General features: G+C 36.1%; 1 protein-coding gene across 7 annotated transcripts in view; it reads left to right on the plus strand.

The window, feature by feature from the left end:
* Positions 1-15,543, plus strand: part of LOC106884484 (activated Cdc42 kinase-like) — a 244,007-nt gene that overhangs the window by 127,476 nt on the left and 100,988 nt on the right. For all 7 annotated transcript variants that reach the window (XM_052972235.1, XM_052972233.1, XM_052972237.1 and 4 more), the window contains one exon: positions 13,606-13,913. In XM_052972235.1, the coding sequence (XP_052828195.1) occupies positions 13,689-13,913 (225 nt within the window). In that variant the 5' untranslated portion in view covers positions 13,606-13,688. The remainder of the gene's footprint in view (positions 1-13,605; positions 13,914-15,543) is intronic.

Consider the following 15,543-nt stretch of genomic DNA (forward strand, 5'->3'; position numbering starts at 1 on the left):
ATATATATATATATATAATAATAATAATAGTAATAACAATAATAATAATCTGTAAAATTGGTCTAAACTGTCTGCTTAGATCTGCTATCCCTCAATCATCAATGGCTCAAAACCATATTCCCAAACAGATTGTTGTTCTAATCCGTTCATTTGATTAGTTTTGGTTCTTTTGCATTTTTATTATAACCCTAACCCTAACCACCACCTTCATCGCCGCTGCCAACATCACTATCGGCAGATTTGTTGTAGCACATAAAACTGCAAATATGTTTTGTCATGAATTGGATTTAAAAAAATGTCCTCATTTCTATCTAATTTATAATGGAAATTTGACTCCTATTTCTAGCAGGGCCAGGGACCGTATGCAGACATCCTGGCTGTGTTATTGCTTAGATCCATGTCTATCCTGATTTGTTCCTTCGTGTTTTATGGCTATGAGATAGTAAGGGAGATTTGGTTGCTATTTCTAGCAGCATTTTGCTGTTCGCTTGTTTTCCCCTAGGGAAAATATTTTACATTTCAGAGAGCGTGACTGTTGTAAGGGAGATAACTCCGATCAACTTAATAGGTCGCTCTCTTTCTTGTGTGCGTAAAGAGAGGAAGAGAAAGTGTGTGTGTGAGAGAGAGAGAGAGTTCTGAATGAAACATTTTAATTGTAATTTAGCTCTAGTAATTTGATAATTAAAAATTATGAGGAAAAGCTGCGTGTCAAAAGGAGTTTTTATTTCTTTTTAACGTTGCTCAGATTATGTCCGTATTAACCTAATAAACTAACAACTGTCAACTTTACGTGGATCTTGCTTCGCCGGCCCCCCTCCCTCCGCAACGACTCGTATTCCCCAAAGTAGGGAAAGTTATTTAAAAAACCCCAACAAAAACACTTCCCATTGAGTATCAGAAGTGAAGGGGATTGTTATGACTGTTATCTTTTGGTTATGGAGAAGGTTATCTGAGACGTGTATATGGCAGGTTACCTGCTGGGGAAGGATCGCTTTCCGAAAGACATAAACACTATTATAAAACTAATTTACTTAAAATCTCTCTCTCTCTCTCTCTCTCTTTCTCTCTCTCTCTCTCTCTCTCTCTCTCTCTCTCTCTCTCTCTCTCTCTCTCTCTCTCTCTCTCTCTCTCTCTCTCTCTCTCTCTCTCTTTCATTCACACACACACAAATACACACGCACACACGCACACACACACACACAACCTCATATATGCACTTCCCTTTTGCTGGTTCAATGGTTTTGAACAAAAAGTGGATATTTGTTTAAAAAAAAAGAAAGTCTACAGTGATTCGTGGCATCAGACAAAATACTTTGTACTATTTAGTAACAGCTCCTTACATTCTAAGTTCAAATCCCAGCAGAGTTGTGTTTCGCCTACATTCCTCTGGGGTTGCTAAAGTAAAGTACTGATGTGAATGAAACTATATTAAAAAAATTTACATCTGGATGCTTCTTTCTTTCTTATTTTTTTACATCTCTTTTTCCATGTTAGCATGGGTTAGACGAATGTGTTATTGAGGCATTGTTTTCCAGCCAGATACCCTTCCTGATGCTACCACTTGTTTTTCAAGTAAGGGATCTCTCATTTCAGACAGCTTTGAAGGCTCGAAGCGAGCAGATTGTTTATTGACAGAAGTGACAACACCACTTGAAAGTTATGACTTGCATCTAAACGAGCGCAGATGTAAAGGAACACACACGCGCACACACTCACACACACACACACACACACACACTCACAAAGCTTCTTTTTAGATTATGTTTACCAAATATACTCACAAGGTTTTATTTGACCTAGAGTTATAGTAGAAGACACTTGCCTGACATACTGCATGTTGGGACTGGACCTGAAATCACATGGTCGGGAAGTGAACCTCTTTACTGTTTTGCTGAGGAAAGAAGTTTTATATACCAATCTGTTCTTTTGTTGAGGAATGTCATGTTTCTAACTATATTTTGCTGAGATGTGTCAAGTTTATTGAGGCAACGTGACTAGGAGAAGATATCAATTCTATTTTTTGGTAGACATTCAACATAGTTCCTGGAACAACCAGGGGATTTTATTTTATGGTGAAAGGGTTTATCACACAGTCATGTCTGCTTTTCCTAAATAAAAATTCCCATGACCGTTCAATGGGTCTGTGGGTCACCTCTAAAAACTTCCTCATTATGTAAGTGTATCATAGACAACAAACTAGTCTGGGGTAGCCTATCCCTCCCCTGGTTATGGTGGAAACCCATAAGGTAGGAGGAAACACACTAAGTGCACTGAAATCACTTTAAACAAAAATCAAACCTACTTACCTCGTCTACTTAACTATATTTCTTCCATGCCTTCTTCAGCCAAACCCTTCCTTAATCATTTTGAGAGTTGCCTTGCCTTTTAATTTTTTATATTTTAGTCAGACTTGATGACTTATTTGTTAGGTTGAGAGAAGTATCTATATTTTCTTTTTGTTTTTTGTTTAATTTTTTTTTAGACTCATGGTTGGGAGATCAAGATAAGGGGAGGGGTGAACTAATGAAGGAGCCTGCACATGGTTGCTATATATGGCAGCCAAATTCTCTTCAAACTATCTTATTTTCAACCAATATATCCAGAACTACATTGCATTCAGTACACTCTGTGAGGCCTGATGGACATATTTCATCATGGCACCAGCACTAGTGGAGTTGGCTTGTACTCCTTAGGAGTAAAGAGTCCCCACTGCTCTATGATATTCATTTGGTCAAGGCAGCATGACAGAGAAAGTGAATAGTAAATGAAGTCAGTATCAGAAAAACATGAATGAGTGGGGGAAAAAGATCAAAAGTATGATGGGGGGGGGGTGAGAGGGCAATAGAGGAGGATGAGGAGGAGGGAAAGAATAGAAGTGGACAATGGTAAGAATAAATGATGGAAGGGTGTATCAAGTACAAACAAATCTAATGTAATCTCTTATACTTAAGTTTTGAACTGGATGACATTGGTAGAATTAGGCCCAATATCTTTCCCTGTTAAGCAGATGGTGGGGCAGGGAGGTGCAGTCAGCTAGGTAGGTTCAGTGGCATCCCTAGTTTTACACAAGCAGTACAGTTCAGTAATGGTTAAATATTTCAAAAGAAAAAGAATTTGTCTTTGCAGCTTTTTCAGAATAATACTTTGAGCTATAGGTTCAGACCCTTTGCTTTATGTAAGGATATTGGTCCACTCACCTGGCATTCCTGACCTAAAAGTCCACAGGTCTCTGATATTCAAGTGGTTAAAAAGTATCAGTGGAAGAATCATGATGTGAATGTGACCCTGACCCCTAAAGGCTGAAACACTTGCCTGAGGGGGTTTTCTCCTCTGAAGACCTTCTACTGTTCAGCTGTCTCTTGAGAGTTTCTTACCGATAGGAGAATGATCATCCAGATAGAAAAAGTAGTTGCTCTAATGTGTGAATGAAGTGTAAATGTTTAAAATTTCGGACATCTTTTTTCATACAAATAAAATTTAACAATTAAGGAGAAAAGCTGAGATATTTTCTGAAATGTTTCAAACAAATGTTAGTAATTCTATTATTTTTCCATTGATTGTCAGCAATATTTCTTCTACATTTGCTACATTCTTTGAACTCTGTGAGCAAGTGTTGTTAACCATTTTTATTTTGGGGAAAATATTGATTTCTAACTTAGGCACCATACCACTTTAGTATAAAATGAGGAGGTGGTGTAGCTAATAGAATTAACCCTCAGTATATTACAGTTATTTCATCAATGCTTCAGGGATGAAAGATAAAGTTGATCATGATGGGCTTCAAAGTCAGAATACAGATGGACAAGACTGAAGACAGCACAACATTTAACCTGTTTGTTCCATTGTATCTGCAAACTTGTTCTGCTTTATGGAAATGGAATATTATTAATGACATTAAATTTTGCCAGTCTCATTGTTGCACAACTTAAAGGCTTCCACAAGCTCTGAAGGAAGAACCTATTCTGGGAGCCATAAAGTAATTATTACAATGATTTTGTTTCCTGGTGTATAATGCAATAATAAACTAGCTTTAGGTGTAACCTTGTTTATGTTCGGTTCTTGTTGATTTGATCATCTTGGGACTTCTTACTACAAGTGTGCTTTTATATCGGATGAAATTATATATATGTGTGTGTGTGTGTGTGTGTGCACTCACACACACACACACACACACACACACACACTCTCTCTCTCTCTCTCTCTCTCTCTCTCTCTCTCACACACGTCCATGCATGCACACGCATACACACACTCTTGTGTATTTGATGCTGTCTATTGAAAATTAAACTCTTTTGCAAGGAAATGCAATATAAATAGAATTTGATTCCAGTCTTCTGATTTCCAGAGCACTTGTTACTTTCCACTTCGGTGCTCCACTTGTAGCAGAAATGGAAGTTGTTTTGTCTCTCTTCTCATCTGCTCTGCTTCCTTCCAGCTGTGATTAGAAACTGTGAGTATTGACTGGAAGTTTGGTACCGCATTGATTCCAGTATTGGGATTCTTGAGGAGACATATATTCTGGTGATGTGTTTTAGAGGTAAATGAGATGTGGCTAATTAACAGGGGGAGACCGAATTGATTATTTTTTTGTAAAAAAAAAAAAAAAAAGAAATAACTTCAATGTTTTCTGTCTTTTACAACTTTTCTCTGTGGATGACAAGAGAACTAGGATGATAGGAATGAAAGGGTGATGGAAGAGAGGTGGTGACTAGACAAGGGTTGTTGGTAAGGTGATTGAATAGAAAGATTACTGAGAGAGTGATAGAAGATTGACTAATGGAAAATGGAGAGTGAGAATGATTGGTGGCTACATGATGGTTGAGTGATAGGAGAGAGAGGGGAAGAAAGATGAAGAGAGAGAATGATGGATGTCCATAGTGACTGATAGAGGAAGAAGTGAGAGAGAGAGAGAGAGAGAGAGAGAGAGAGAGAGAGAGAGAGAGAGAGAGAGAGAGAGAGAGAGAGAGAGAGAGAGAGAGTAATTGAAGAAGGATTAATAAGGAACAAATTCAGTTGGATGGTGTTAAGGTGGGGATTAAAAGACCCAATATGTCACTGTCTCTACACATGTGGTATGATTGGAAACTGAGTGTTAGAAGCAAAATGGACAGAGATACACCCAAAATTCTATCATCATATTTATGTCTGTGTTTACAGTGGTTGCTTGGGTTGGCTGGGTGTATTCCAACACAGTATTTTGTCACTTGTAGTGACCTCTTTGTCCTCTTCATTCAGAGGACTGAGTCTTCACCACTTCATTTCATCTTTTCTCCCATTCTCCCTACTTTATGGATGCAGTTTTGTGATTAATTCGTCTTTATGCAGCTGTTATCTTCCATGCGTATGTCACTGACCCATTCCCCTCCATGCAGTTGTCTCTGTTGCAACCTACAGCTGATTCCTCTTACATCCACTTCTTCTTTCAACTTATTTCTACTCCATCGTCCATGCACATTAACATTACAGATCCACTGAAGCATACTTGCTTCATTTCTTACTAGTATTTGCAAATCTTCCGCATTCAAGGCCCATATCTGGCTACCATGTAGTGCCAAATTTTGTATACAAGCATCATGCAATCTACCCTTTATGCATCTTCTATGCTGGTATGTGTTGGATGGTTTGACAGGATCTGATAGGTGGGGGGTGGGGCCGACCACACTCCTCTGTCTGCTCTCTACAACTGGATGCCCTTCCAAATGTTGATGACCTTACAGAGTGCACTGGGTGCCTTTTTTGTTGCACCAGTTATATTACAGAGAGAGAGAGAGAGCAGTGAATAATTCTGAATGCTATTATTGAATTTTCAAAACTGATGTCGTAAAATGTCTTTACGTTAAGTTTTCATTTTAAGTCCGCTTTAAGTTATTCATATCCACTTATCTATATAATTCTCTCCTTACATGACATACGAGTTTGTTTGTTTGGCAGGGTCTGTGACCTCCACCATTTTGATATAAACTTTGAAAAAATTGTCAGAATATTCCAAATACCTAAATGCATTCTATTTTTATAGCCTATTGCTGTCATGGACTCTACAAGCCAACAGCTGAAAGATCTTGCTAAGCATTTTAGAAAAAGAAAAGTTGATATTTTGACAGCAATATTTTCCCTTTTTCTGGTTTATGTTTTAGTTGTTCTTCAAAATAAGTTCCTCTAACTTTGAGAAACTTTTGAAGGTATTGAGAAAAGATTTCTGAATAATTAAGCAATTTTCATTAATTCGTTCAGTGATATTGTTTTTTTATTATTGTTTTAGTTTGTGTGTGTGTGTGTGTGTGTGTGTGTGTGTGTGTGTGTGATTTTTATTACTGTTACATTAGTTTGATGTGTTATATATTTGGCTCTGTGTATTTTATCAGGAATCCCATCTTGTGTAAACATTGAAATATTTCCCTCAACCTGACTTAACCAAGATGGTGCTAAACCAAGTGTGAGGTGAAGGAAGAGGAAAGAGAAAACTGTAGATGAAAGCATAGCATACCCATCTCCCTCTGCTGTTTTTGATTGAATGAAGTGTTTCCTGTAAACATTCTTAATGAAATGCTTCAGGTTTGGGATTAGTTGCCAGCTACCAGGAAGATTCGAAATTATGTCAGCATTATGAGGGAGGCAATGTAGCTTTTATTCTGTCTGTTTATTTTTTACTCTCAATGCACAAAATAAAACAGATTAAAAAAAAAAAAGCATAAATTTACTAAATAAACATTTCCCTGATGCACAGAGTGTATATTGAAATTTCTAATGGTGATGGCCATCATTGGAAACTGGAGACAGTTTGGAGATGTTTGCTTACTGCAAAAAAAAAAAAAAAGAAAATGCGGAATTATTTAGAGAACAATAAATCTTTATTATTGTAACTTAGTTAAAATTACAGGAATGTTAGGTCCTTTTAAAAAGTCAAATGACATTTTAGGCCCTGAAATAATTAACAGCCACAAATTTCTTTTCTATAATAAGCATTTAGCTTATGAGCACAGGTGTGTGTGAGAGAGGGAGAGAGAGAGAGAGAGAGAGAGAGAGAATTCATTTATACTGTAAAGTGGATGGTGTTAAAAAGGCATCCAGCCGTAGAAACCATGCCAAAGCAGACATGATGCAATCCTTGGATGTATTGGATCCTGTAAAACTATCCAACCCATGCCAGCATGGAACATGGACGTTAAGTGATGATTACATATGCAGGTGCGTGCACACACAACACGCGTGTGGGTTTGCATACATACACAAGTGAAGGGGTTAAATGTTAAATAAGGAAAATAATTTAATCCTTAACCCTTTGCTTTAAATAAATAATTAGATCCAATCCACTGACTCATTCATCCAATAGGGTACATAATTAACCCAATTGTCCCGCCTCACATTAAGATGGTGGCCTTTTCTGACAGCTGCTGCTTTATATGTCAGCTTAATCTGATTACCTGTTTGTAAGGGCTTACTTCATGATGATGATTATTATGATGATGATGATGATGATGATATGGATGATGGTGGTCTGGACAGTATTGTTATAGTACTTCATTTCTTTCTTTCTTCAATGTCACCGCATCACTCTCTCTCTCTCTCTCTCTCTCTCTCTCTCTCACACACACACCCACACACATGTGCACAATTACAACGAAATCCAGTGGCAAATATGATTTCTTACTTCTAATTTCAAATCTCTCTCTCTTCACACACACACACACACACACACACACACACACACACACACACACACGAATGTGTGTGTGTGTATTAAAATAAAGTTCCCATATTATTTTAAAGTAAGTTTAAGAATTACAACTGAACATTTACTGATGGGGTGCTATGTATTGATATCAACTCTAGGACCTCGTGTCTCTGAAGCAGATTCCTTAACCACACAGCCATGTCTACACCTAGAACACTTAGAGCCAGGCTAAGTGAGAGGGAATGCCCCCCCCCATTGCAGTGTGTTGCAATGCATTGCTGCATTCACTATCTCTTGCTTTATTCCTTAGTCCTCTTGGGCAGCCTGTTGAGGCAGGGTATCAATCAGTTTCCATCTCTGTGAGATTCTGTCTCATGCCACATGTTGTCACCATGTGGCATGTGGTCGACCAACATGAGCTGTCATCCCAGCCAGACCCTCCTTGATGAGGACATAGAAAGCAGGGCCTAACTTGGGAAATCAAGCAACATGGCCAAACAGTCTGAGGTGAGACTATTATAACCACACACACACACACACACACACACACACACACACACACACACACACACACATACTGCATATATTTGTATGTGTATATATATGTATATACATTTACATTATATATGAGAGATGTGCTATGTGGCTTAAATGATATAATAATAATAATAATAATAATAATAATAATAATAAAAGGACTCAAAGCAGAGACTGAATGATTTTTAATTGCAGCACAAAACCAAAGACTCCTCACCAGAAATTACCAAAAATTTGTAATGAAAAGAAACATAACAAGTAACTGCAGAATATGTGGAGATGGACAAGAAACAATAAATCATATTATCTCTGGTTGCCCAGTCCTGGATAAGAAGGAGTATATTCACAGACACGACAGAGTTGGGACCTACATACACTGGAAGCTATGCCAACACTATGGAATAACAGAAAAAAGATGGTATAAGCACACGCCAGAAAAGGTCACAGAAAGCGAGAAAACAACCATACTCTGGGGTATGCCAATATATACAGATAGAGAAATTAAGGCCAATAGACCAGATATAGTTGTCAGAGATGATGAAGGAAAAAAATGCTTTCTAATTGATGTATTAATACCAGCAGATGACAACATTTCTCTAAAAGAAATGGAGAAACTTTCAAAATGCAAAGACCTGGAAAAAGAGGTAGCTTGAATGTGGAATCTAAAAACAGAAACAATTCCTATCATAGTAGGCACATTAGGTATGATAAAAAAATATTCAGACAAATACATAACAAAAACACCAGGACTTACAAATATATACAACATACAGAAAATTGCATTACTGGGCACTGCACACATCCTACGCAAAACATATTCAATACAGTAACCATAAGAGCATCACAGCAAACCACAGCACATACCCAAGACACACAGAGCTGCGCTCGGTAGTGAAGTGAAAGCATGTTATAAAAATAAGACTACTGAATAATAATAATAATAATAATAATAATTCTCTGCATCTTTTAATGAGTGGAGAGTTGTAATTGCTAATTGTTACTCCCTAACATCCCTATCGCTCCTGGCACCCTTGCTACCATCTTCACCACCATTTTGTCTTCATTATGCCACCGTCGCCACCACCACTGCTGATAGCAACATTTTTACCATTTATTTTCTGTAGTTGAAACTGTTGATTCTGAAAGTAAGCTGTCTAATCTTAATTTCCTCACGCATAAAACATATTTCTTATTAGAAGAAAATCTCTTGCTCTCTCTCTCTCTCTCTCTCTCTCTCTCATTACTTCCCTTCCCCTTCACCCTTCATTACATAGTCTACAGATTTCTAGATTGAGACTGAGCCAGTATCACATACTTCATTAACAAACCTTGACCTTCCTCCTCACTCTGTTTTCTGCCACTATTCAGTGTTGGGACATATTTATTTATCTGGCAAATACCAAAGGACAGTCATCATGGTTCTCTGTTAAAGAGATTCTTCTACTTAAACTAGTGAACTTTAAGCATAACAGTTTTTATTAATTTTTTTTTTTTCCCGTTTTTCATTCATTCAATTATTCATTCATAAATTTCTCCACTTCCTCACATGTTTTATATACACTTGTTTTATATATACTTCACCATTTATCTTATACATGCTAACAGAGTTCAAGTTAAGGAATTCAAAATTATGGACTTTGTACTTTGGGAAACTATCTTGAGCAGTAAGTGCATAATATTGAATTCCTCTACTTGGAAGATCACAATAAAGTCTTCTGGATTATCATATTGAGTACTCTCTCTTTCTGTCTGTACAAACTATTACGACTAACGTGCATGTGTGTGTGCATGCCCGCGCATACACGTGCTAAATTACTCCCAAATGGTATAATAGGTTTCTCAAAACTTCATTTTGCTGCCAACATAGCAAGATATACCAAAGTTTTGTTGATTTATATTTCCATCTATATCTCTCTCTCTCTCTCTCTCTCTCTCTCTCTCTCTCTCTCTCTCTCTCTCTCTCTCTCTCTCTCTCTCTCTCTCTCTCTCTCTCTCTCTATCTATCTATCTCCCTCTCCCTCTCTCTCTCTCTCTCTCTCTCGCACATTTGTTATATTTTAGTTATTTCAGTCTTTGGACAGTGGTCAAGGGACTACTTTGAAGGGTTTAGTTGAACAAATTCACCTCTGTACATATTCTTAACTTCCATACTTATGCTGAAAGTTACTGGGACACAAACAAACCAGCATTGGTTGTCAAGCAGTCAGTGTGGGATAAACACAAAGGCACACATATATGACAAGCTTCCACACAATTTTCATCTACCAAATTCATTCACAAGGCTAGGGCTGCTGTAGAAGACGCTTTCCCAAGGTGACGTCCAAGGTGCCACACGGTGGGACTGAACTCAAAACAGCATAAGCCTCTTAACCACACAGCCATGCCTGTGCTAATATCTATCTATTTATCTATCTATCTATCTATCTATATATATATATATATATATATATATATATATATACACACACACACACATATATATATATATATATATATATATATATATATATATATATATATATATATATATATATATATATATCTCACTGTATTGATCAGACTATCAGATGTTGTTATACACTACTAGTCACTGTGTGATTCCTCACTTTGTTTCAGCTTTTGATTGATTCCTTGTCCTGCTGGCTAGATGTGTAGGCCAATATTACAGCTGATCTTGCCAATTGGTTTCATGTGAAATTATATAATGGTGTGTTAGGCAACAAACCAGTTATATAATATTCACTCGTCAGAGATAGCCAACATGGAAGGGGAAATGGCAACCTATACACAAGGAGTATATACATATATGTATATAATTTGTTCATTACTATTTACATCCATAATTTTGAGGAAACTACCTCATGCTTAAGCAATATTACTGGCATCTCTGTGTGGATAATCTGTTAGTTCTGTATGACATATGCAGACTTATTCTGTACCTCAGTTCTACAGAACTTATTGCATTCATTTGAAATGTAATAACAAACACAGGTCATTGTTAACCAAAAGTCACATGAGAAGCTGTTATGTGGCTTTAGAAAAACCTCCTACTGTTAACAGTATATGCATGCAAACACACTGCAGATTCTAGTATACAAGGAACGTGGCTTGTGTGATAAGCTGTTTTGTTTGGTGTCAATCTTACCGTTTTTGTATTTGACTCCCTATAGTAGACTGGAAGCATAACAGCAGAACAATTCTCTGAGAGAGTAGGAACAGGGTTGGAATAAGAAAGGGAAAAAAAAGAAGAAAAACAAGAAAAAGAAAAAAGGAAATTTGTGAAAATTGTGATAATCCTTATCTCTTGAGATAACAAGTTTGTCAGTTTGTGGGAGGAGATACCTTTTGGTGGTGGCCGGGAAGAGCTGAACATATATACATAGATGTATGGATGACAAAGCTGTTCTCCTAAATTCATTATTTTCAAAATTTATGGAAACAAAGGCAATGGATTTTAGCAAAAATATGGTTATGAAATGGTTAATGAATCAGTAAAATAAAGCCTTGGAAATTTGGAAAACAAATGTGACTGGTTTGGGGTGGGTGGGGGTTTGCATTGCTGCTGATTATTTCTGGGTTTCTAAATGTCTTGTGGCTTAGTGGTTAGGGTATTTGACCCATGTAAAGTCATGAATTTGATTTCCAGTGGTGAGTTGTATCCTTGAGCAAGGCACTTTATATTGTGTTGCTCCAATCCACTCAGCTGGCAAAAATGAGTTGTACCTGTATTTCAAAGGTCACATTTTGTGTCATGCTGAATCTCCATGAGGACTACATTAAAGGTATGTGTGTTTGTGGAGTGCATGTTAATTTTACAAGCAGGCTGTTCCATTGATTGAATTGAATCAACTGCGACACTTCTTGTTGTAATTGAAGAAGTGACAGTTTTTTTTCCTTTCTTTCTAAATATCTACCACAGACCAAATCTGATGACAATTTCTAATATTATAGTGCAATCTGTCATTTCTTAGCGGTAGTCACCAGGTTAACGTTGTTTGTATCTGTTATATTTTACAGGCAAGAGTTTATATATTTTTTTTTTATATTTGTGATGTTGTTGATGATGACTTTTTAGATGTGCGAATCAGCTGCAGAGATAATAATAATATGAACCTCCTGGATCTAGCAGAACTTAATTGAGGTATTTTTAGAAGGTCAAACGTCAGCAAAAATTCTCAGGTAATTAACCTAAGACCTTTCTGTTTTAATTACTGAAATATGCAGGGCAGGAAGTTTGACACTTAACTGAACTCACCAACTAATCCCAACCTATTTGCTACATGATACGTAGTTGCTACATGATATCTATTTGCTACATGATACACTAAAATAAATAAAGAAAAGAGATGCATCTTTAAACCCTTTTCATATTGCAAGTTATTTTTTATATTTTTTATTTTTTCCTCCTGAAAATTTTCTTATTTTTATAACTTATCTCTTTGTTGGAGAATAGTTAAAATATATTTGTAACACATACACTATATTAAACAAAATTCTTAACACAAATCCTCTCAGGGGCCTAGAAATGGCATTGGAAAACACTAAAGTGTATTCCTAGAAATATGAAAAAAAACTTCTTCATCTACAAGTTTGTCTGGATTTGATACCAAGTCTATGGCATCTGCTCTTTGTGTGCGTGTGTGTGTGTGAGAGAGAGAGAAAGAGTGAGCATTAGTCAATTATTTTAAATGCAGTTTTTGCCTTTTTTTAAATCTTCATTTTTACCCCCCTCCTAAGTTGCAATGCTAGACAACGAGATACCTTGCATGATGGTTACTGGAGTTAATGTTCAAGATAGGATATGGTGCTTATTTAATTTGTTTCATAGAATACTTTCTTAGGAATATCAGCATTGCTTGTGGATTTCCAATATTTCAACCACTGGGTTGCACTGTATTTTCTTTGGCAAGAATGATAGAAGAGTATCTGTATAACTGAGGCAGAACAAATACTACAAGGTATTTCAGTTTGAAGGCACTGGTTTCTTGCTTTTCTTGTTTATGTCTGCATCTTTTACCCATCTATGTCAGAGAAAAATTTTACAACACACACACATGCATGCAGGTACTTGGGTTTCTACAGTTTTCATCTACCAAATCCCACACAGGAAATGTTGGTCTACCCAAGACCATGGTCGATGAGACTTTCCCAAGGATTGAACCCAGAACCATATGGTTGTAAAGTGAACTTGTTAAACATAAAGCCATGTTGTATAAAGTATTTTGTACGAGTTGTTGATTTGAGATTCATTTGAGATGTAAAGAGGAAGAGAAAACCAGTTTTAAAGGTTTGTGTATATTAAATATTTAGTATCAAATATTTAATATTAATATTAGTTATATATCTTAATATTAGTTTCTTAATAAAGTATGTCATTTTTCCATTTCTACTTGCAGACTACCAATGAGTTTGTAAACCAAACTTTCATAAATCAAGTGTGAGAGAGCAGCAGTAGTGGTGGCCACATCAACAGCTCACCATGGCAGCTTTAAACAAAGAACTTTATGGTTTTCTGATTGATGCTGAACTCGAACACTATTACAGTGCTCTGAAGAATGAGCTGAAAATATCCAGTCTGGCCCACTTAAAATATGTCCGAGACGAAGATCTTATCAATGTTGGCATGACAAAGCCTGAAATGCGTAGATTTAAGAAATATTACAAGAAAGAGATACCTCAAGGAACTATCGGAAAGATTAAGAAGGTGAGTTACTGAATTATAAATCAGCTTGTCATGTTCTTGACATTTCCTTTTCTTTAGCAGCAGATAATGAGTGCTATGTAGATTATTTTTCACATCACATCCTGCTTTCAAGAAATTAACCTTCATTTTGTTAAACTTCCTTTCCATTGGCTGAGATATAAACAAATAAATAAGCCCCCCCCCTCCTAACTGTTGCTGCAGTTGATATTTCTTAGTTCTAATGACCATTCTGACACTCACAGACCTCATTGGCTTCTCTATCTTCTTAAAGTTCTTTAGTGAAAAATTAACTTGAATGGGATTCAGATGAAAGTCTTTGGTTGAATTTAATTTTCTTGCTAATCCTAACTTCCACGATGGAAACCCTAAGGCGATATTATTCCCTCAGTAGACAATACCCACCCAGTGCCTTCAGCAAATTTAAAAAGGTTAGTTTTGGTGTTAATTTTTTTTTTTTTTCAATAACTTACTAATTTTACTTTGATTAATGAATTTACAAATTTATTTCAAAGTTTTTTCATTTATTTATTTTATTTCATTTTTCGTCAAGTGGTGATGTTTTTTTTCGATGAAGGTATATGCAATATAACACTATTGAAGTTATCTCTTTCTTTTATGTTGTCCTGACACAGATAAATATATGGAAGAATAATTGTGTTTATCCATTTTAGGGTGAAAATAATTACATCTGTGATTTAGAAGATTAGCATTCTTGTAATATATTCCTTGGTCTTATTTCTCTGAGGTAGCTAAAGTTGTTTGGTGGTCTTTCATTTTTTCATGTAGATCATGTCTAATTATGGTTGTTATTTAGCCCTAGGTTAGGTCTGAGGGTACATACCTATAGTTGAAGACATTCCAGCCTCAATTCATCTTTTCTGTTCAGGCATAGTATATCTAGGACTACATTATTTAATGTCTTTTATTTAAAACGAATGGTACTATTTGAGGGACATCTGGTTGTTCTTTCTAGCAGATTGAATGATTGTGGAGATGTGTACTTATCATAAAGCAATAAGTGGCTAATCTGTGTTGTTCTTTAGCCCTAGGCTAGTCCTAATTGAGCAGAGTTATGATCAATGAAGTTCCATCCATGACAGTCACATCTTTTTGTATATTTACAGCTGTATTGTCTACTGTATCCTCATCTTTTTAAGATGGCAAGATATGATTTAAGGGAGATTCAGCTGTTATTTCTAGGAGGTGGAGTGACCATATTGTCTCAAGGCTAATCTTTATTGTTGAGAAAAGTAGCATCAGTTCCATTATGTTGATGAAATTTTAATTCATTTTTTGACATTATTATTATTATTATTAGACACCTGATGAAGGCTGGAGGGTATATCAGCTGAAACGTTGTGTTAGCAACAAACAAGCTGAGGACAAATATCTGTCAAATATAAATAATGTAAATAATGTACATAATTCCTCATCTCTTAAATATAGAACTGTACTGCTTTTGTTTTAGACAGTTTTAAAAATAATGAAGAATTTACTGAAATAATTTATGTTCCAAACAGCAACTTAAAAATGAAAATAAAATTTTGTTGGAACTTTTAATTCAGATCACGTTAAAGCTGAAATTTGCTTCGTTGAACCTGTGGGTAGTCTTGGACAGGTTGATATCAAA

The sequence above is a fragment of the Octopus bimaculoides genome, chromosome 12, assembly GCF_001194135.2.
Source record: "Octopus bimaculoides isolate UCB-OBI-ISO-001 chromosome 12, ASM119413v2, whole genome shotgun sequence".
NCBI lineage: Eukaryota > Metazoa > Mollusca > Cephalopoda > Octopoda > Octopodidae > Octopus > Octopus bimaculoides.